The following is a 22408-nucleotide window of genomic DNA, read 5'->3' on the forward strand; positions in this document are numbered from 1 at the left end:
TACAGTGTTTAATAAGATCAGAAGAATCTTGGTTTTTAAACCATGTATTTTGTTAACATTCTGGTCTGCTTTCCTTAAAAAATTCAAGAGTTCAACAAATTTAATTTGACAGCCCCAGCAGGGTACATTGCCAAAACCCTTTCACCCTCCCATTTAACAAATTCTTCTTTTTGTGTTACATAAGTCATCTGTGCTTACTGAGGTCTTGCCTCTAATTAACAGCAATGCCTAATTACAGCTCAGCTGCACACAGAAAGCAGACGAAAATAGTGATGGGAATACCATTCATTTTTGCAGTTCTTCTCTTCGTTTCTGCGTTTCCTGTGTTTAGATTTTTCAATGCACCAAATAAAATACAACAAAAAAAGATTATTGGCCTGCGTTTTAGAAGAAAATACTATTTCAGTCTTTCGACTTCAAAACTATTAGGAATAAATCGTCTTCATCAAAGCGTATCTATCAATCTTGGAGTTCCTGGTTGGATTTCTTTTTCACAGAATCTCAATGAGTGATTAAATATATCATAAATAATTTAGGCTATTACTGTTCTTACTATTTTTAGCGTTTTTTAAAGACATCCACCATACCAACATATTTGTAACCACTTGGTACATCTATATGGAAATGTATTTAGTACCATGATACTACCTGGAAACCACATCCTCGAATATCAAGATTCTTTGTAATTTTGTAACAATTTCGGGTCGCATAGTTTACGCATGCGCAAAACCGCTGCCCCTTCGTTCCCTCCCCCACAACATAATGTGCTGCTGTCGGTCCGGTTTGTTGGACCAGTTTGGAATCAGGAGCGTTGCAGTACATTTGGAGACGTCAGAGGCCAGAGGTTCTTCGCTCTTTCGTCAGGGCATCAGCCCAGCGTGTTCAGCCTCATCAGACCAGGTCACATCACACCCCATAGTCTCTTTCTCATCAGTTGCGTCTAAATTCCAGCATGTCCAAAAATAGCGAAAAACCAGAGGAGGGCAAGGAGCCCGAGAGCAGCTGGAAAGACGTGATCTACAATCCAAGAACTGGAGAATTCTTCGGTCGGACTGCTAGAAATTGGGGTGAGTTGACGCAAACCCTATGCACGGCATCCGTGTCATTCATGCAAGAGGTGAAATGTGCATTTTACAGAAATAGCCATAAAAGGCGGATTTTGTTGCAGAAAGTGTTCAGCCACAAGCATCTAAACCATGAAGACCCCCAAGGGTCATGAATGAAGACCGAAAGTGCTAAGAGCGATCGTTATCTAAGGCATTCCGACATCTTGATGTCATCAACTCTTTCATTGATGACATCAGTTGCAATTTAGTGTCCCCTCTTGTTTTTGTGTTTTGAATGATCTACAATGATAAATATGTTGCTCAACGCACAACACCTCCAGGTTTTAAAAGATCTTCTCGTGTAAAATGATGTGGGGAAAAAATCTGTAAATCAGTACGAGGATTTTAGTCATTTCATGTCATTATTTTAAGGTGTTATTTTTTTAGGGTTTAAAATGCAATGAAATGACGTTCGTATCGCGTGATTGTTTTTTTTTTTTTTTCTCGGTGTGGCGTGAAAATCCACTGTGGTGTGATAAAGAAGCCTGTGCTGACGCTAACAAACATCATTAGACACTGGCTCAGTAAAAAAAAAATATTCCAGACAGAAGTAATGTGGTTTTCAATCTGCGAATCTGTTTATCAAAGCTAGGCTTGTTTATATTGTTTGGCTAACGTGACTGAAAACGTTGATGCGCGGATTCCATAATATTGTCCTTAAGAACAACAATATTGTGAGAAGCTCTCTGTGCTTACTGCTTAACGTGAGAGAAAGGCTAGTGTCATTAACCTTCTCTTGTCCTCATTGACCTAAGGCCCATTACGCCTAGGCAATTCATCAGACTGTCCTGGCTAGTAAAACCAGTATAAACGATTAAAGGCCTGCCAAATTAATCATTTTCACACAGTCGGAAATAACGACCCTGATTTCTATAAACCCATTTATTCTGGTTCGTTTTGAAGATAGACCTGAATGGCAACGTCAGAGCGGTCGGTAACATCAAAGTGACGTCGCAGAGCGCCGTGACGTCGTCTGGCCTGTGGGGAATAATCTGAATGGATTCCATTTTCGCGCCTCACTAAACCTTCTGTGCAAATGACACATTTGATTATTTTCCAAGCGCCAACGATCAACTGCTGAATGGAAGTAACATTATTTTACTACAGGTGAATGAATTATTTGCGCACTCAATTTACATCATCTTTAAGTCAGTTAGTGCTGTACAATACCTTTTGGTCCTCTAGCGATTAAAACGTGTGTCTTGCGGAAGAACATTGTTTTGGTTGTGCTTCGGCTCGGCGCTTCTGCGCAGATGAATGTGGTGTACACTTTGATACAGGCCAAATAAATAACAGGTTCTTTGTTTTTACAACTGGTGACTACCTGGAGGTTTGCTGTTTTGAACGATGCATTGTCAGGTTCTCACTACACCACACGGAATTGGAGCTATTTTTCTCTGGGTAAGAATATGACGCGGCACACGGTCGACTGACACAATATGCAATTTCCCGCGAAATCCGTCCCGAAGGCCTAAAATATGGGTGGGACTTCCGGTTCATTAGCCGCTATAGGAGAAGAACAACAATGTTTAGAAACCAGTAAAAACCGGTTGCATAACAAACCAGTGTGGTAATTATTAAGAAAATACATTAAAATATGCTAAAACACACCAGTTTGCAGTGTCAAGTAGCAAAATGAGCTGTTTTGTACAGATAAAAATAGCTGGACATAAATGAGACCAGAAGTCAAACCCATGAAATGTACAAAAATAAGGATCTATATTTAGGCACCATCTGGAAGATGGATTTTTTTAATGCACCGTCATCTTTTATTAATATTATTAAAAGGCAGCATAGTGTAGTTTTTATTTATTTATTTATTTATTTATTTTCAATTTAATCTGTGAATCACCAATCAGACTGAAACTGGATAAGATAGTTATGCGCTCTGTCAGGTTAAAATGAGCTCTACATGAGATCCCAACAAAATGTTGTGCTTTTGTTAGAAAGATATAAAAATTGTTCTTTTTAGTCGAGTCTAATTAATTCAGTTCTGCCTAGCAACAAATGATTTTCTAAGGTACTGTGTTTCAGGTCTCATCCTCCTCTTTTACTTGGTCTTCTATGGCTTCTTGACTGCCATGTTTGTCTTCACTATGTGGGCGATGCTTCAGACGCTGAATGACGACGCACCGAAGTATCGAGATCGGGTTGCGTCCCCAGGTGAGTTTTTCATTTTTGCAAACATTTAATAATTACAAAGTAATTATTAATTAAAGAGAGTACATGTAAAGTCTACTTTAAATTTTCGCAGGGTTGGCTATCAGGCCAAACTCTTTGAATATAGTTTTCAACAGATCAGAACCTCTTCAATATGGCCAGTATGTCCAGCATCTAGAATCATTTCTGCATCGTAAGTGCTCTACCCTTTGCCTCACTCTCTTTTAAAAAATAATTTCATCATCTGGTTGCATATTTATAGTTTGTTTTCCATTTCCAGAGTATAATGACTCTGAACAAGCCAAAAATGACTTGTGTATGGTGGGTCAGTACTCTGAGCAGGATGAGGAACCTCAAAAGAAGGTGTGCCAGTTCAGGAGGAGTTTACTCCAGGATTGCTCTGGGATAGAGGACACCACCTTCGGCTATGCTCAAGGACAACCTTGTGTTATTGTCAAGATGAATAGGGTAAGTAACCTTACGTACACTGCTGTTCAAAACTCTGGTGTCAGTATTTTTATTTTATTTTTTATTTGAGCAAGGATGCATTAAATTGATCAGACATTTATAATGTTACAATAGTGTTTCTGTTTTAAATAAATGCTGTTCGTTTGAACTGTATGTCAATTAAACAACCCTGAAAATTTGTATCGTGATTCCCACAAAAATATTACACAACTGTTTTTCATCACTGATAATAATAAAAATGTTTCTTGAGCAGCACATCAGCGTATTAGAATGATTTCTGAAGGATCATGTGACACAAAAGACTGGAGTAATGGTCGCTGAAAATTTAGCTTTTCCCTCACAGGAATAAATTGCATTTTAAAACATATTAAAATAGAAAATTGTAATAATATTACTGTTTTTACTGTATTTGTGTGTATACAAAGCATGTAATTCTAACTAAATCATGCATTATGAAACTATTTTGTTCAAAAGTAAGAATGTCTAGGTACTGTATTTATATCGACTTACTGACTGACTGAGGATAAATCAGGCTGATATTGTATTATTCTTAACTCTCAGATCATTGGTCTTAAGCCAGCTGGAGATCCGTACATCAACTGCACATCAAAGGTAACAAATGTAGACCTGTTTAATACAGGTGCCAATTAAAAAATGATTTACATTTTTGATATTAAGATACAGGAGATAGAGCATAAGATCATAAGTAATGTATATGCTTGTACTTGTGGTGTTTTCTGTGGTTTAAAGCTGCAATTTGTAAGAGAAATTTAGAAAATGGAACTAAAAAAGTACAAATGCCTCAACACAGCTCTAAGCGATTAAGATCCCATGCTGGCTGTTTCTCAGAGTAATCACAATTAAAGTCCATGCTTAGCCTGCAAATGACCTTCCTGCTAAGTATCCCCAACCTCCAAGAAGTTCTCTCTTGTCTACCTAACAGTTTTCTGTTATCATTATTGTTTTGGTCATTATCACTTTTAATTTGCTCATTGAGTGCTCATGTCGAAATAAAATGGTAAAAGGTAAAAAAAACACATGGTCAATCAAAGTGTGAGATGTCAGGTTGTTTCACTGCTCTGCAAAACAGCCACTGTAGGAGCAGAATCTGTTGGGTGTTTGTAATTGCCAGCGTTTCTGCAATTTTCTTATGGATTTCAGCTTTAAAGGTTGATTTATATGTTGTTGTGTTTCCTGCTTGGATTTCTAATTGTTAGTCCATCCTCTCTCAAGAGTGTTTTTTTTTTTCTTTTCTCCCTCCCTTTTTTTCTTTATCTCTCATGTCTCAATTGCATGCTTGCCAGTTGAACTCCTTTGTAAAGTGATGGGTAAGATCACTGTATATCTGGTCTCTCTCATTCTCCCGGTCTTGTTTGCTACTAATGTGATTACGCATGTCTCTTATATGCTTTATCATTCCTTACTCGAGGTGACTTTACTTTTCCTGGAAACCACAGCATTACAAATATTTTGCACATTCTTTTTAGAATTAGGGATGCACCCCGATATATTTTAAATGTAATCTAAACTGAAATGAAATAACTAAATCTAAACCACTAAAACCTAAAATCAGTGTGAATTTAGGCAATATTATTATTATGTACAGTTTGTAAATCATTAGTGTTTTACTGATTAAGTAAATGTTAGGTGGCAGCAAAGTGTAAAAGTAGTGAAGGTCCGAACATCCAATCACAATCAATACAAATAAATTTAAAAAAATCTGTAATATTGGCTGATGTGGTACTGATATCTCATGCATCCCTAATCAGAGTCAGTTGTCTATTATCACACTGGTCGCTAATGCTACTTTTGATCAAGAACAATGGCTAATGAACAAATGCTAATTATTTTAGCATGGCAAAGCAGCAGCATGACTTCTAGCGCTTGTTTTCTCCAAAGCAGCAGTCTGCTTTGTCTGTGCTCTGCTATTGCACTGCATCCAAATGTATTTTTTACGCTGCAGCTACTGTATGTCATGGATGATTTATATTCTTGTTAGAACTACATCAAATGGCATCATCCACTCTCACCCAGTGACAGCCTGTCGTCTTCAGTTGTCTGATGGTATTTTCTTCTTTCTCTTCAGAGTGAGAAACCTCTCCAGATGCAGTATTTTCCCCATGAGGGGACTATTGATAGGATGTACTTTCCTTACTATGGGAAAAAAGCGCATGTAAGTAAAGAGCTCAGCACATGATTAAAGGAATAGTTCACCCAAAAGTGAAAATTGCTTAATTTATTCACCCTCCAAGATGTCCATCCAATATGTAGGTGAGTTTGTTTGTACATCAGAACAGATTTGGAGAAATTGTAGCATTACATCACTTGCTCACCAATAGATCCTCTGCAGTGAATGGGTGCCATCAGAATGAAAGTTCAAACAGCTGATAAAAACATCAATAATCCACAAGATAAATGTCCTGCAAAAAAACCCTGCATGTTACTATTAAATAAGGGATAGTTCACCCCAGAAATTTTAATTGTGTCATTAATTATTCACCCTCATGTCGTTCCAAGTCTGTAAGACCTTCGTTCATCTTCAACACAAATTAAGATATTTTTAATGGAATCTGAGAGCTTTCTGACCCTGCATAGACACAAAGGGTACTACCAGTGTTAATTTTGATAGCAAATTTTAATTTAGTCTTAGTCATGGTCTTTTGGCTAAAATGCAGTTTAGTTTTCTGTCATATTACAGTCATCTAAATTGTTTTAGCTTTAGTCGACTAAGTATGAAATGCTTAATAAATGCATTACACGGTAATGAAAACCATTAAAATCGAATGGGTTTCATTACCGTGTAATGCATTTACTAAGCATTTCTCTAAAATTACCAAACTCATTATATAGGTTTTATCATGAAAGACAGATTTAACAGCTGTGACGTGCAACATGCCTTTATATTAAAATTAAATAAAATTGTCATAAAGAAACAAGAACATGGTCTACTTTTCAATGTAATGCCAATAGTACAGCCAATAGTAGGCTAATTATGCATTCTTTAACACAACTTGTTTACCTTTATTTTTCAAGAAAACATATTTATTTATGTAAATAAATTTAGATTAATCTTTATTAGGGCTACTAAAGTGATTCTGTCAAGAGCAGTGAGTGATTTTATGTCTTTCTTTTGTTGCTTGATTGACATCAATACCACAGACAATAGCAACTAAATTAGGCTGCTGTCCCTTTAAAACCGAATGCACGGATGCAATGTACTGATACACTTCCGATATTCACCCTACTGTTTACGTTCATCTAAGACGTAGCCAAGTTTGCTTAACTGAATACACATGGACAATTCTGCAACATTTTGTGTGTATTTCTCCATTCATGCGCTGTGTGAGAGGCACTGCTTCAGTGTCTGCTCTCAGAAAACCGGACCGAATTGAGTTCTCTTTTATGACATCAAATTTATGCATATGTCTGCTCTTCCCCTATTCCTAGATATCGACATGTTTTAACATTTTATGAGACATGCAGCAAATGCTATCTTATGTCCCACTTGGTAGATCAATAGGCTATGATATAGTTCATATGTACACATCTAACCTCCTAACCACGCAGCAGATTCGTTCTGAATGAATCTCTTCCCAAAACATTTTAGTCTTGTTTTTATTAGTTGACTAAAATGTCAGCAGATTTTCGTCCTAGTTTTTGTCATTCAAAACGAGTTTTTGTTTTGTTATCGTCGAAAAAGTGTTGATGAAAATTATTTGTCACGAAATTAACACTGGGTACTACCACGGTCAAGGCACAGAAATGTATTAAGGAGGTCATTTAAAAAGTCCATGTGACATTAGTGATTCAACCTGAATTTTATTATACTTTTTGTGCGCAAAGAAAACAAACAAGATGCATTGTGATACTTTCAAAAATGGCGGCGGACTGTCCTGGGAGAGATTAAATTGTTTAATAAAGTTGTTCTTTTTGTTTTCTTTGCGAACAAAAAGTATTTTCGTAGCTTCATGAAATTACAGTTGAATCACTGATGTCACATGGACTATTTTAGGGATGTCCCTACTACTTTTCTGTGCCTTGAGCATGGTAGTACCCTTGCTGTTCATGGAGGGTCAGAAAACTCGAATTTCATCAAAAATATTTTAATTTGTGTTCTGAAGATGAACAAAGGTCGTACGGGTTTGGAATGTCATGAGGGGGAATATTTAATGACAAAATTTTCATTTTTGGGTGAACTATCCATTATCAAATATCCATTATCATCACGCTTTCCCCAGTGAGAAAGCATCTATTGGTGAGCAAATGATATAATACTGTATTTCTCCAAATAAGTTCCATTCAAGATACAAACTCATCTACATCTTGGATGGCCTGAGTGAAGAAATGTTCAGCAAATTTTCATTTTTTTGGTAAACTGTTTTTTTAAAGCCATGTTCCAGGTTCAACAGAACTTAAGGTCAATCGTCAGTATTTATAACATGATGATCACCACAAAACAATCCACTTGTCTCTCCATTTGTTTAAAAAAAAAAAAAAAAGTAGAATTATGGATTACTGTTTCATTAAGACCCTAAAGAATCATATCAACTTGTGGAAAATGGGCATCCGATGACCCCTTTAACTTGTATTAGATCTGGAATATTCCTTTAAAGACTTAATTTTGTAATGAGATTACGTATTGTAAAAATAGTATTGTACTATATAGTATGATAATATAATATCTTAAAGAAGAAGCCCACTTCCAAAACAAAGGTTCACATATAATGTACTCACCCCATTGTCATCCAAGATGTTCATGTCTTTCTTTCTTCAGTCGTAAAGAAATTGTGTTTTTTGAGGAAACGTTTCAGCATTTTTCTTCATATAATGGACTGATATGGGTGCCCCGATTTTGAACTTCCAAAATGCAGTTTAAATGCAGCTTCAAGCCATCCCAAATGCGTTTGTAAATGATCCCAGCTGAGAAAGAAGGGTCTTATCTAGCGTAACGATTGGTTATTTTCATAAAAATAATACAGTTTATATACTTTTGAATGTTGAACGCTCATCTTGTCTCACTCCGCCTAAACTGTTTTTGTTCCGGTTCATGACAGTTAGTGTATGTCGAAAAACTCCCATCTCATGTTCTCTCTCAACTTCTAAATCGTCCTATGTCGCTGTTTTACCTTTTTTGTTAAGGGTGTTTGATCTTCTTTGCATGTTCACTTTGCAAATACTGGGTCGGAACTTCTGCAGCGATGTAGGATGATTTTGAAATGATATTTGAAGTTGAGGGAAAAAATACGATCAGAGTTTTTCGACATACCCTGTCTTGAACCAGAATACACAGAGTTCAACGAGAGCAAGGCAATGCAAGCGTTTGAGAATAAAAAGTATTTAAATTGTATTTTGTTTATGAACATAACCGTTGCGCTAGATAAGACCCTTCTTCCTCATCTGGGATCGTTTACAATCGCATTTGGGATCGTTTGAAGCCGCACTTAAACTGCATTTTGTAAGTTCAAAATCGGGGCACCATATCAGTCCATTATATGGAGAAAAACAATTTCTTTACGACTGAAGGAAGAAAGAAAGACATGAACATCTTGGATGACAATGGGGTGAGTACATTATATGTAAATCTTTGTTTTGGAAGTGGACATCTCCTTTAATTTATTCAGTTCACCCCAAAATGAAAATTCTGTTATTTAATTACTCCACCCTCATGTTCCAAAACTGTGAAATCTTCGTAACACAAATTAAGATATTTTTTGATGAAATCTGACAGCTTTCGGACCCTCAGTAGACAGCAATGCAACGGACACAAGGCCATCGGCAGCACTACAGGTGTGTGGGTGGAAGACTGACACGGAAGAGATTGCTGAATAAAGTCATTATTTTTGTTTTCTTTGCGCACAAGAAGTATTCTCCAAGCTTTAAAATATTATGGTTGAACCACTGATGTCACATGGACCATTTCAACAATTCCTTACTACCTTTCTGGGCCTTCAATGTGGTAGCTGTGTTGCTGTCTATGAATGGTCAAAAAGATGAACGATGGTCTTACAGGTTTGGAACAACATGAGGGCGAGTAATTAATGACAGAATTTTAATTTTTGGTCGAACTATCCCTTTAAGTGTCCATCTTGAAGTGCACACTATTTCACTTCAGTTTTTCTGTCTCTGGCTATCTATAGGAGGGTTATGTTCAGCCTCTGGTTGCTGTTAAGCTGTTGCTTAAGAAGGAAGACTACAACTCTGAGCTGATTGTAGAGTGCAAGGTAGAGGGCTCCAACCTCAAGAACAACGACGAGCGTGACAAGTTTCTCGGTCGCATCACCTTTCGGGTCCTGGTTACCGAATGAAGCAGTTGCTGGTGCGGACGCTAAAGGGGAACTTGCACTACTTTTCTCCCTGTTGTCCCTGTTCTCCTTTTAAGCCCTCCACTGTATGTCCTGCTGGTCCTCAGCAGGTCTCAAGGACCTTATTTAACTCTCCACAGACAGGCATGACTGATTGATTTTTGTTAATGAATCCCACTCACCATGTCTCCTGTCTAGCACCTCCTCCTGCTGAAGACATGAGTGTCACTGAAGTTTAAATTGTATTTTAACCCTGGGCCTCGCATTCCCTAGATGTTTCGAATTCTTTAAAGTCATTACATTGTACCCTTAAAGGGTTTTTGTTTACATTGTGATTGATGAGACGGGTTAGTTGCTATCTTTGATCCTTGGTTGGTGTTTCTGTGTTTGTGTTGCTATGTGTGAATATATTTAATGATCGTATTGTCATATTGCTATAAAATCTATGTTGAAAAAGTGGCATTATTTGACACATTTTTGAAATAGTAAATATGTGAAGAGCCAAATTTGTAACCTAAATGGTTTTCATAACCTCTGCATGGATCCTTGTTCATGCAGATGCCTTAAGAGCCATTTAACATCTTGGAACAAATGCTATTTTGACAAATAAAAAGAAAACAGAAGTGGTGGTTGTCTGTAATATCCTGAATGTACCACATGATGGCGTTAGGATATAATGTTGTCTAACAGCAACATTTTATTTATTTGCTAAGGTAGTGTGTAAAATTGAAACATTGAGTTGGAATTTTTTGTATTACTTGTGATCTCTTTCTCTTACTACTAGTATGTCGTATTTGTTTAACTTAACCATGTCACAGTGCTCAACCAAACATAGCACTGTCTATTCCTGCCAGCAGCTATCAATAAATCAGCAGTTTGCGTCAACTGATTAGTTGACCACATTTAGTCACAGACATGGGAATCTCCTTCAGTCTGTACATGGATGGTCTTTTAAGCTGGCCAACGTATCAGGTAATTGTTGCATAGCCATCTATTTAGCACACACTCAACAATTTTTAAAACATTGTTATTATTACTGCTTAACTCAGCTTTTTTAAACCTGGTCTATATCTGTCTATCTATCTATCTATCTATCTATCTATCTATCTATCGATATCAGTTCAATAAAAAATGCTTTTTTTGTAAAAGTCCATTTTTGATGAAGAAATGCATATTTATGTAGTGTGAAGTCTGATCTTTGAAAAAATATAAAGGGTCACTAACTTCTTTATTTCTTTCATTGTTTTTATAAAAACATTTTTACTGTATTGTACCATAAATTTGTCCTATGGTGTGACAGCGAAAATTAAGAAAAAAAAAAAAATCAAACTCTTAATATTATACAAATAGCATGAAAGAGATTTATCTTAATTGTTAGATACTTATTTTCCCCCCATGACTTGTTGGACAATTTCAAGACAAACTTTGCTGTCATCCATTCAAAACTGCTTAAAATGCTACTATTTTAAGATGAGTGATATTTCTATCTCCCCTATTGCAATACTCAACTGTTTTTTAAAGATATTTTGAGATAAACACAAATCTGTGATTATTTTATGTGTCACACCATAAGACATTACGTCACACCATATGACAGATATAGTAGTTATTAAAGTATTTCTATTTAATATTGAACATGTCAAAGGAGAAAGAAAGTGTAATTTTGATATAAACAACATGTTTTTTACAACAAAATTCAGTCTCTTAGTCAATCAGTATGTTACTGAAACTCTTCTAGTCACACCACAGGACAATTTTAACATTTGGCTTAAAAATGAAAATAACAAATCCCCTGAAATACCCTGCAGCTTTTATAACAACAGGTCCATGCAGGACAAAGAAATGTTTAACCATTTACTGCATTTTAAATAACAATATTAATTATATTCATTTTTATCTTATTTATTAAGTATTTTGCAGATAATTCTTTAATTATTTGTTTTATAATGGTTTTATAATGTTCTTATAATGTTCTATAATGTTCTTCTGCAAAACGCATGTGGTTCTGTTTACTAATCGCCAGAGCGCCAAAAGTAGTAAGTATGTTTTTTTTCACAAACCTGTTATATTTCTGAAAATATTCAAATTTATTATCATATTTTGGGGTCTGTGGTTTTGTAAATGCGAAAACTTCTGGCTACTGACAAACACCAAAATGTTTAATCAAAACTCCAACATGTTTTGATAACACACAGCAATCATTTTTGCCTCTAGACGTAATAGGACACTCTCACTAACACTGCTTCTTACACACATAAGCTTATTTTCCGCATTAGTGGATACTGGTTCACATAAGGAGGAGTGGGATCTGTTTGGCTTAACAAGGACTTTAGCTTTACCATCTAAAGAAGTTTTCTGACTTAGGCTACTAGTGCTCTCAATCAAAACTCAATCATAGGCAGACCCGCATAATAATTGTATTATGCACACCATCTCTACATGTACATTGCCTAATAAAGCTCAAAAGTGATGTATCAGTCTTTGAACACAAAAAACAGAGGAAGCAGATTTATTCATGTTTGCTGAACCAGACGAGATCATATGGAGATCATAAATTGTGAGTCTGGTGAGAGTGACCTGTCTTGGTTCAGCAAATCAGACTGGAGGTTACAAGGCTTACAGGTTGATTTAAGTACGCGAGTATAAACCAGATTATCGCCTTACAAGATAAGTGTGGTGTTTTGAATTCAGCCCAGAACTTTTCAGGCAGTCTGTGATTTGACTCCTTAATCTGGGGAATATTTTTAGGTTTTGACTCTTGCACAGATTTTTTTTTTTTTTGGCTTGCACCAATATGTGGTTATATTTTCGTCAAGCATTACATGAGAGATTAAACTTTAGATTCAGTTATCTCAGGAACAGGTAAGAGTAAAAACAAGGAAAGAAATAATGGTAGACTAACCTCTGAAGTGAACTCTGACTCCCTTAAATTTGCTGATTTGAAACCAAATTAGCACCAAGCACCAGTGTTATGAGATCGGGAAAAGCTAAGAAATAAATCTGTAAAAGAAAGAAACATTTTATTAACCAATTTTGAATCCACGCCATGCTGAATAACTGAAACTTCCATTTAGAATTATTCTCAAAGTTTATATACATTACATTCAATCATTATTACTTACCTCACAAACAGTAAAAACTCTGGCAAAGACACTGAAGGAATAATTCATTTGCTGACAGGTAGTTTGGTCCATTTTATGTCACAATAATGTTTTTTGCTCTTGCTCAGCATCACAGAAGCAACACCACTAATAACCTCCATCTTGGATTTAGCAGATGTATCAGTGCCAAAGCCCTCTGTTTATCCCCTTGAGGACTGATCTCTTTCGGCTAAACTTGACTGTAAAAGAAAGGCTCTTTACCACTCTGTAATGATGAGATATGATAACAAAACACAAATGGAATAATCTTTAAATGCTAAGCAATCAAGCTCTGATTTTATTTAATTTCAGAGCTAATATATGTTGATTTATTAATTCATATTTATATGTACATATTTATACACACAACTCATTTAAAAATCTAGGTGCAGAATCAGATAAGCCCTGCTATCAAAGATCACAAGCATGGAGGTCATGAGTTAACAATTGACCCTTCGCAAAGACCCGCCTCCTTTTTGTTACTGTTGCTATGTCTGACAAGTCATGACTCTCTCAAGCCACACATCATGTTTTTCACACACATGCTTGCTTCACATATACAAAAATCAAGTTCTCACGCAGTGAAAAATACATTGCGGAGAAACTGAAAATGACAGACATGGCAGAGCATGTTACTTCTAGGTATGAAACAAAGTCTCAGCTTTCAAGTTTAGTCATTTTGTAAGAAAGTCAAACAACAAATACCATTTTGTGGCTCTTTAATGGGTTAGTTCACTCAAAAATGAAAATCAGCTCATGATTTACTCACCCTCAAGGCATCCTAGGTGTATTTGACTTTCTTTTTTCAGTCAAATCCAATTGGAGTTATACTGGGTGGGTGTTTCTGTTCAACAGCCCAAAAGAAGTGCAATAAAGCGCATTCATCCATACTAAAAAAAAAAAGTGCGCCACACGGCTCCGGGGGGTGAATAAAGGCCTTTAGTAGCAAATCAATGCATTTTTGTAAAAATATCCATATTTAAAATACAATAATCACTTTTCTCTAGCTTGGGTTAACGTTATATGTGTAAGCTGCTCTCAGTATGACTGATCTTGCAAAAAACAACGTTTGTTTACAGGAGCAAAGGAAGCAAAGTTTCCTTACTTTATCAAAGTAAAACCTGTCTTCTTTTGGCTTATATCGAAATTTTCAGACATTATTCTTTACAAACCCTCCTTTTGTACTTCTAATTCATGACCGATGTTTTGTTCTGCTCTCTTCTTGCTGCTTCTGCTTTCATCACTTCTCAGCGACGCATACGCAATGTATACGTACTACGTCTTCCACCTGGAATGGCTTCCGTGTACAACAGTTAGCGCAAGCTAGAGGAAAGTGGTTATTATGTTTTAAATATGGATATTTTTCTTACAAAAATGCATCAGTTTGATACAGGAGGACTTTACTTACCCCCTGGCTTTATTGTGGACTTTTTGAACAGAAACACCCGCTCACTGCCATTATAAAGCTTGGAAGAGACAATTTTTAATATAAAAAATCGGACTGGATTCGACTGATAGAAGAAAGTCATATACACCTAGGATGCCTTGAGGATGAGTAAAACATGGGCTAATTTTTATTTTTGGGCAAACCAAACCTTTGGTTGTGTGTCGTGACAGATTGTTGTAGCTCCTCTGTTCAAACGACACGTGAACCGTTCATCTCTTCCTCCTGTTACCGCATGAAATAAACATGAATGAACATCAGGAGGTATCTTGGTTTAACCGCGGTAAGACGTCAGCACATACCATTTTTCAAATTCACCGATGTTAATCTACTATTCTGTCTGGTTTGTCTGTCGGACAATATGATTGGTCAAATAGCCTGTTAATCAGATTCCCTGCAAAGGGTCAATTTGTGCGAGACTTATACAACAGAGATTGTAACAATTACACAATTCATTCAAATGCACTTTGTTAGCATGCCCATGTTTACCTGTGTCACAAGCAGGCCCACATGGAATCTGATTCCATTTTTGCATCCTTCACAATGCTCTTTTTACATATTTTCACAAATTTCACCCTGTTAATGGACTTGCCGTCTATACAACTTGAGACTCAAGCAACCAGGCAACCCTACATTTGACAAACAAATTGGAAAACAGATTGGTGGCTAGAGGAATTTTGGCTAATTTTGCTTTCAGCTAGCCATAATCTTATAGTACATTCCACAGAATTCCGAATTCAAAAAAGGACGAAGAATTCTGCAGATTCCGTCTGGGCCTGACCTTCAGTAGCTTCTTAAAGTCTTACAAAGAGAATGTGTACAGTCGATGCCAATTGTGTACTAGTACATCGTGAACTAATCCACAAATAAACTGTGATTTGGCAAGGCAGGAGATGTTTGAAACGCAAGCCGCTGCTTCTTAGGAAAGACTCAACTAAGCATATCCACACATCTCTGCCTTCTGATCACAAACTGCTGCCGATTACATTGAGTCGCTATTGTTACATCACAATCTTAAAGTCTCTTTAGGTGGCCTGTGGTCCTCTACTCTTCTAGCATCTTTTCAACAGGGAATAGTACTTTTACTTGCACCCCCTGTTGGATAGGAGGTTGACTACTTCACGAGACATAAAGGAACTGCAGAGAAGAACTTCCCTGACTGGTCCATAGCTCAGTCCACCACATCATGGAGTGTTTCTCAGACCATGTGGCTGTGCATCTGAAGCAACAAGAGTCTCCTGCTATGCTACAATGGACTAAGTCCCATCTCTTTCCAGTCACGGTCCACTCTTCTTCGACACAGAGCACAGCTTTATTCATATTAGTGATGCCACTGAAAGCATTCTGGGCTGGGTGGCTGGATTGGTCCTCTCACAGAAGCGTGCAAGTGCCCGATTTCTTATCACCATCTAAACCACCGGATGATTCCTTCCGGTTGGGGTCGTTGAGCTCATCAAAGAGTCCAGTGTCAATCATCTCTTTTTGCCAGGAAATGGGGATAGCACCTGTGCTAAACTCCTTGAAGAACTTTTCATCCTTTGCATCAAACTCAATACCTTTGATTTCAGAGAACTCAGCAATGTCACTTGTATCCTTTGCATAGACAACGTTGGGTTTGGGCACCCAGGGTGGATCGATAAGGCCGGCCTCCAAACGAGCAAAGTTGATGGACTTGAACCACTGGTGCTTCCTGGGATCATCACCCCTGTGGAAACAGTACAAAAACATATCACAATATTGCCATTTTTACAGTTGGCCCAAAGGAAGAGCGATAGGTTGACCCAGTGTTTCCCCTAGGATTCCAGGTTTGGGGGTGGGGGGGATAACCAGCGGTACGGTACGGTATATTACTCTCTGTGTAATAACAAAAACATTCAACATTTTGAACAATAGGGCCCTACAATCTTTTTATTTTATTTTTTTCAGAAATTCTTGCTGGCCACCCCCCTAATATAATGGCAGGGGAAACACTGGGTTGACCGTACAGGTTTTTTCATTCCCCTGTAATACTGAAGAATACTGTGGTACAGGTTAGGGTCTACATATCCTGCTTTAACACCTCCGATCGCACTGAAGGAGCAGGAGGTTAAGAGGGATAGAAAAACTTACTTGCAACCAAGACGTTCATCAGCCTTCTTCTTGAGGAACTGCTTGATGATGTCTGTGGTGGCGGCGTCAAAGTTCTTGTGCTCAAACTTTGGTTCCTCGTTAATGATGCGTCTCTGTACCTCCTCCTTCTCCACCTTCTCCTTCTTGGCTTCAGGACCTTTGAAAGGGGTGTAGCCAGCTACCATTTCATAGATACTGCAGCCGAGGGCCCACCAGTCCACTGATGTCCTGTATGGGGTTTCAGTGAGGATTTCAGGTGCCATATATGCTCCCGTTCCAGCCTGTGAAAAGAGAACCAAAGGGTTTTGTGGGACAAAAGTTCAGACTTGGGGAAACTACCACTTTTTATGAAACTGTGATGGTTTGAAGAACACTGTTTGTCAGAGGAGGTTATTAAGGTAACAGCACTAGTAGTAGAGCATTTTATGTAAGTATTACCCTATCTACTGCTTGTACCTCATTTCCTCTCTTTGCCAGAAAGAAGCAGCTTAATTGTAATCCTCTACTACCTGTCAGGAGTCATGTGCCGATCCACTGTGATGAAGTGGACAGTCTGGTTATATAAAGACATCCATTCTTAGGCTCAAATGCACATGTGCACCTTTGCGTGAAGTCATTCATTAATAACTATATAGTTAATCTAACAGGAGAGCTCTTCAAATCACTTGCATGGGTTTAAAACAGATCACTACAATTGCTTAAAAATCCATTCATGGGATTTAAACCATGATGATAGTCCAACAACACAATCGTATTAAATAACTATGGCTATAATTTTTTTTTGTTTTTTTGGCTAAATAATTTCTGGCTGTTGGATGTAAATCTAAGCAGGACACATGCTTAAAAGATGTACAGTAGAAATCAACAGGGTTAGGCTCAGACAAGCTAAAATGTGGTGATTACATGGGAAAAGATGCATGGTCATTGTGTCAGACTATCATAATTAGATTACCTAAACTAGAATGACCTAGAACCTCAAACCACCGAAGCTATAATTTGTGCATTTTGTGTAGTTACATAAATCACACTGCTGGGTCATGGCTTTAAAGTTGTAACATGTCAAGAAGATTAAGGCTTCAGTCAAGCTAACAGTCAATAAAGTGTTCAAGTGTGAAAATGACAGCAAAGGGCAGTGATAAACACAGAGCCTTCAAACATATAAAATTCATGCGACAAATATAAATTGTAGCATGTACTCCTCCTTCTGTCTTTGGCTGTCTGATCAGAGACAGATTTGTGTAATTCTACCTAAGAGGATCAGGAGTGTAAAGCCAACCAAACCCCCGATGGTTCAGCCTGGGCTTCAACCTGCACTGAGGACTCAAGAAGGGCACGGGATAATAAGCTTAGGGTCATTGCATGAAAGTTTCATTTTGACATTTGACAATATATCAAAAACAAACAAGGGGCAGCACTGAGTATGCAGCCTCCTTCTGTCTGAGTATTAGCATTAGAAATATTCAAATATGAACACCAAACAAAACAAAAGAACAACTAACAAAAGGTAAACACAATAAAGGTAGTTCATCTACAATGTATCTTTACAAATGTAACTTGTCATTACAAATGTAGCTTCTAACATTTTAAAACATTTAGTTAGATAACCACTTTTTAAAAGACCTACTGGGGAATAAGTTAAAGGTTTGATTAACCTAATTTGTGTTTTGCTGAAATATGAAGTAATTTATAATCTGTAATGAGCCCTTAACATTTAATTGACTAATTCAATTGGTCAGGTTTTTGTTACCTATGGCATAATTCCTCCAGTTTGCTTCCTCAAATCTCCACTGAGACTTGTGAGAAAAATCACTTCAGTTAATCATAATTTCATCATTCAGTTTCATCAAGCTTCTCGGCTGTTAATAGTGTCCTGTCATTTTAATAATGCTGCACTACATTAATGATAACCACAATAACTATATATTTCATGCTGTTCTGTATAACAGTTTTATTGTCATGAGACTCAGTCATGATTATTGTATGTCAATTGAAGTATGATTATTGAAGCCAAATTATTGTTTCAGAGAACCTTAGCTTTAGTTAAAGACTACAGAAGAGTTTCAATGCAGAGCAGATTATGAAATAAAAACTGATTTCATTTAATGAAAATAAATGATTTATAATATAAAGTAATCACAAATCCTCTCAATCACAGTTATCTGTGGACTACCAACGCAAAAGCTTAAAGAGACAATACGCCAAGGGTGCAGGTAAGGACACTGCAGCTAAATAATCCTTGTATCACTTCTTTATGTTGTCTTTGGGTCTGTTCACTGGTGTAGCTGTACTCAGGTTGATGAAGATCACTGGGAATTATATAACAGGCACAGAAAACCACGCTAACACGGCAGTAATCCCGATTTACCATGTACAAGACAACCAATCTGAGGTACCTAACGGTGTTACTGAAAATCTCTAAAATTCTGGTGGCAAACAAGGACTGCTATACATAAAGTAAACAAAATTTTATCTAAACCAGTGATCTCAAATGTCCTGAGGACCACTAGTGGTCTGTGATGGAATCCAAGTGGTCTACAAGTAGATGATATTAATAATATTGAAAAGTAGATCATATTAATAATATTGCAAAAAGCAGACAATGAATAAAGTGAGATACTAATCAACAGTTAATTAGCTGATTGTGTTTATTTTATGATAAAGTGTTTCTGTTTTCTTAGTGATGTAGCATCTTAGTGTCAGCTTAGTCTAGTCCAGTCTATATAAACCCTCAAATAATATATGGAGTGTTAGGTAGTCTGTAATTTTGGTTTTACTGTTAAAATTGTTCACCTCCATTAGTAGTTTGTGATAATTCTCCACGTTTCTTCTTACACAAGCATACTGAATTGTTATCCAGTGCCTTTAATGGTACTAATCACAGATTTGTGATTTACTCACCTTCTGGGTGATGGTCTTTCCAACAGGAATCTCCACAGCGAGACCAAGATCTGAAAGACGGCACTGGCCCTGGCTATCCAAGAGCACGTTCTCTGGCTTCATGTCACGGTATACAATGTCCATGGCATGCAGGTGAAGAATCCCGGTTGTAATCTGAGCTGTATAATAGACGATCCGTTCCATTTCGATACCCTTCTCGCCAATGTTATAGATGTGATACTTGAGGTCACCTCCGTTCATCAAGCTCATGACCAGACAGAGATGGGTCTTGGTGTCGTAAGCATAGGCCAGGCTGACAATGAACAGGCTGTTGACCTTCTCCAAGATCTTCTTCTCTAGCAGGGCCATTTTCTCACCATGTTTCTTCTTGAGACGCTTCTTGCAGAGCTTCTTGCAGGCGTACATCTGGCCGGTGTTTTTAACTTGCACTGCACACACCTAGAGATGATTGACATGATTAAGTTTGAGAGACTACATCAAAATATCTTTAAGACTTTAAGACACCTAGTTAAGAACCTACCTCTCCGAATCCACCCTTTCCAAGTGTCCTGAATTCATAAAAGTACTTTTCAGTGATCGGCTGTCTCTCATACTCTTTCCACTGCAAAAACTTGTCAAAGAATTCGCTCGTCTGGTAATCTGTAAAGGGTTTGCCTTTTAGGAACTCTTTGGTGGCCTCCTTCACCTGTCCCATCACCTCCTCGAAGTCTTTGTCGGTAACCGCCTTGCACTTGGTTGCTAGATCTCCTGTCAGGAAGGTGAGGGAGCTCTTGGAGCCATCCTTGCAGAACTTATTGATGATATTTGTACGGGCCTTGTCTTTGGCAGCGGCCTCCGACAACTCCCAGTCGTTCAGATCATCCAGAAATTCTGCAGCAGCGGTGCACTCTGGTTCCGCCTGATCCAGGTACTGGCGAAAAAACCTCTTTCCAATAGGCTGCTGTTCGCAGAGGGACTCAAAGTCCTTGTCCAGAGTCGACCTGAGTGCCGCACATTGTTCTGGCTTTGGTAGAGCGAGACTTCTGCGTCGTTTCTTCATTTCCTTGTCATCACCCCCTTGGGCTTTTAGGTAGGCCGTGTTGGCCACCAAATTATCGAGTCCCCCCATGTCACACATTTTGGCGGCTGTGTCAAGTTAGTCGCCCCAGAGAAATGGAAAGCTCCCGAAGCTCTGCGTTCTCAGGCTAGAAGATGCTACTGCCAGCGCTCGGTGCGTTTGTGTGCGACTCGCTTCGAAGCCAAGGCGCGAATGAGCCACTAAGACACACGCACCTGCAGACCAAGACACACTGACAACCCAGTAATTACTCATTTAGAATTAAATACCTGCAAGGGATTTTCACTTAAGTATATTTGTGTGGTCTATACTCAGCTACTATTCAAGGAAAGGAACTTATAAGAGGGTTCTCCTGCTAAGAAGCTTTAGGGCTGACTATATTTAGACAAATGCAGAGCGCTAGTAAACGGGTGTCCATCGGGCTCTGTTGTCTAAACATAAATGGTGATACGATGAGAGGAGCAAAAATGTGGGAGCTAACAGCTCAGCATGGAGAGCACAAAATGCTGAGGTTAGCAGGATCCACTAAAACTTTCTCCTGTTGTTTATAAGCCAATAGCTAATGTGCTATTGCCGCACCAAATACCAATGACACAATCAATCATTTGATTTTTAATTATTTTACTGATTTTAAATTTTTGTTTCATTTTTACCATTTAGGTGATATACAATTTTACTTTCACTGCAATTGATGCAGAAGGAAGATTGAAAGAACTGCTCTAAGAATCTGTAAGAGTCAGAAAGCATGTCAATATGTTCCTGCCACATGCTTTCTGTCTTTACTAGTGTACTTTCAGTCAGGGATTCAACCTAAGCTACACTCTGACAAAAGATGGATCTTTAAAGGTTCTTTACATGTAGTAACAATTCTATTTAGAATCATAACGCTGAAGTTTAGGGTTCTTTATTCTCGCCGTTTTGTTTTTCAAATCTGTAACTATCAAAACACTCAACAGGTAAATGGTTTAATTCTTAACATTTCTATACATTTTTAAATTAAAATCGCAACTGGTTTCTTACCAATCATGTCTTTTTCTCTCTTTACTTACATCCCACATCATACATCATAAACATCTTAAAGATAATAGACATCTATTTGACATCTGATAGAAAACGTCCATTAGACGTATTGCAGATGAGCAGTCATACGTCTTGCAGATGTAAATGTAGACATTAAATAGACATCTCCGAGATGTACGTGTGCTATCAGGGATGTAATATTGACCAGCTTTGTTCACTTAAGGATACTTTAGCATTCTCTAACATTCTCTAAGTAAATAACAGAGATATTGAATTTGTGATTTTATTATTATTTATGATTATTAGTACTTGGGATTTTACATAATCATACCAAGACTTTTTTATCACTTTTTCCTTTCAGTATTGTAATTGGCTCACATACTGTCCATTTTTGGTACTTTTGGACTTACTATTGTTTTTACTTATAGGCAACCCTGGGTATTAAGGCTTGTATGGCTTAATCTAACATAACTGATGTCTCTTACTTAAATATGTAGCAGAAAACCCATAAAAGACTTACATTATTTAAAAATCGACAACATTTTATACATGTTTTGGACTATGGGAGCGCCATTTGGTTGCACCTGGTGAGCTACTGGGGCTAACTGTTATTTTTACCACAACACAACTCAAATAATATTGATACGATGATATTGATATGAATATTGATATTGATACTTTTGGTTGTAATTTTCAGTCGAAGT

The 22408-nt window shown here is 37.4% G+C and overlaps 2 protein-coding genes across 3 annotated transcripts; one reads left to right on the top strand and one right to left on the bottom strand.

Annotated features, from left to right (window-relative positions):
- Positions 1-670: 670 nt before the first annotated feature.
- On the top strand, positions 671-10659 carry atp1b3a (ATPase Na+/K+ transporting subunit beta 3a). Of its 2 annotated transcripts, none has more exons than XM_051096838.1 (7): positions 671-1067; positions 3141-3269; positions 3361-3459; positions 3547-3734; positions 4296-4346; positions 5821-5907; positions 9872-10659. In XM_051096838.1, the coding sequence occupies exons 1-7, from the start codon at positions 953-955 to the stop codon at positions 10037-10039; spliced, it is 837 nt and encodes a 278-aa protein (XP_050952795.1). In that variant the 5' UTR covers positions 671-952; the 3' UTR covers positions 10040-10659. The 2 variants fall into 2 exon arrangements, with proteins under 2 accessions (XP_050952795.1, XP_050952801.1); XM_051096844.1 differs by lacking the exon at positions 671-1067 and adding an exon at positions 2088-2213.
- Positions 10660-13081: 2422 nt separating this feature from the next.
- Positions 13082-20910, bottom strand: grk7a (G protein-coupled receptor kinase 7a). The gene is made up of 4 exons (XM_051122562.1): positions 20148-20910; positions 19628-20065; positions 16730-17010; positions 13082-16325 (listed from the first exon to the last, which is right to left on the bottom strand). The coding sequence occupies exons 1-4, from the start codon at positions 20742-20744 to the stop codon at positions 15992-15994; spliced, it is 1650 nt and encodes a 549-aa protein (XP_050978519.1). The 5' UTR covers positions 20745-20910; the 3' UTR covers positions 13082-15991.
- Between the last annotated feature and the right edge of the window lie 1498 nt (positions 20911-22408).

Source organism: Labeo rohita, chromosome 2, assembly GCF_022985175.1.
Source record: "Labeo rohita strain BAU-BD-2019 chromosome 2, IGBB_LRoh.1.0, whole genome shotgun sequence".
Taxonomy (NCBI): Eukaryota; Metazoa; Chordata; class Actinopteri; order Cypriniformes; family Cyprinidae; genus Labeo; species Labeo rohita.

Excerpts from the sequence above, each read along its gene's own strand:
- atp1b3a (XM_051096838.1), top strand. The coding sequence starts at position 953 with ATGTCCAAAAATAGCGAAAAACCAGAGGAGGGCAAGGAGCCCGAGAGC. Across the intron at positions 3,735-4,295 it reads TTATTGTCAAGATGAATAGG|ATCATTGGTCTTAAGCCAGC; the intron begins GTAAGTAACCTT and ends CTTAACTCTCAG. Across the intron at positions 5,908-9,871 it reads ACTATGGGAAAAAAGCGCAT|GAGGGTTATGTTCAGCCTCT; the intron begins GTAAGTAAAGAG and ends GGCTATCTATAG.
- grk7a (XM_051122562.1), bottom strand. The coding sequence starts at position 20,744 with ATGTGTGACATGGGGGGACTCGATAATTTGGTGGCCAACACGGCCTAC. Across the intron at positions 17,011-19,627 it reads GAAAGACCATCACCCAGAAG|GCTGGAACGGGAGCATATAT; the intron begins GTGAGTAAATCA and ends CTCTTTTCACAG. Across the intron at positions 16,326-16,729 it reads GATGAACGTCTTGGTTGCAA|GGGTGATGATCCCAGGAAGC; the intron begins GTAAGTTTTTCT and ends CTGTTTCCACAG.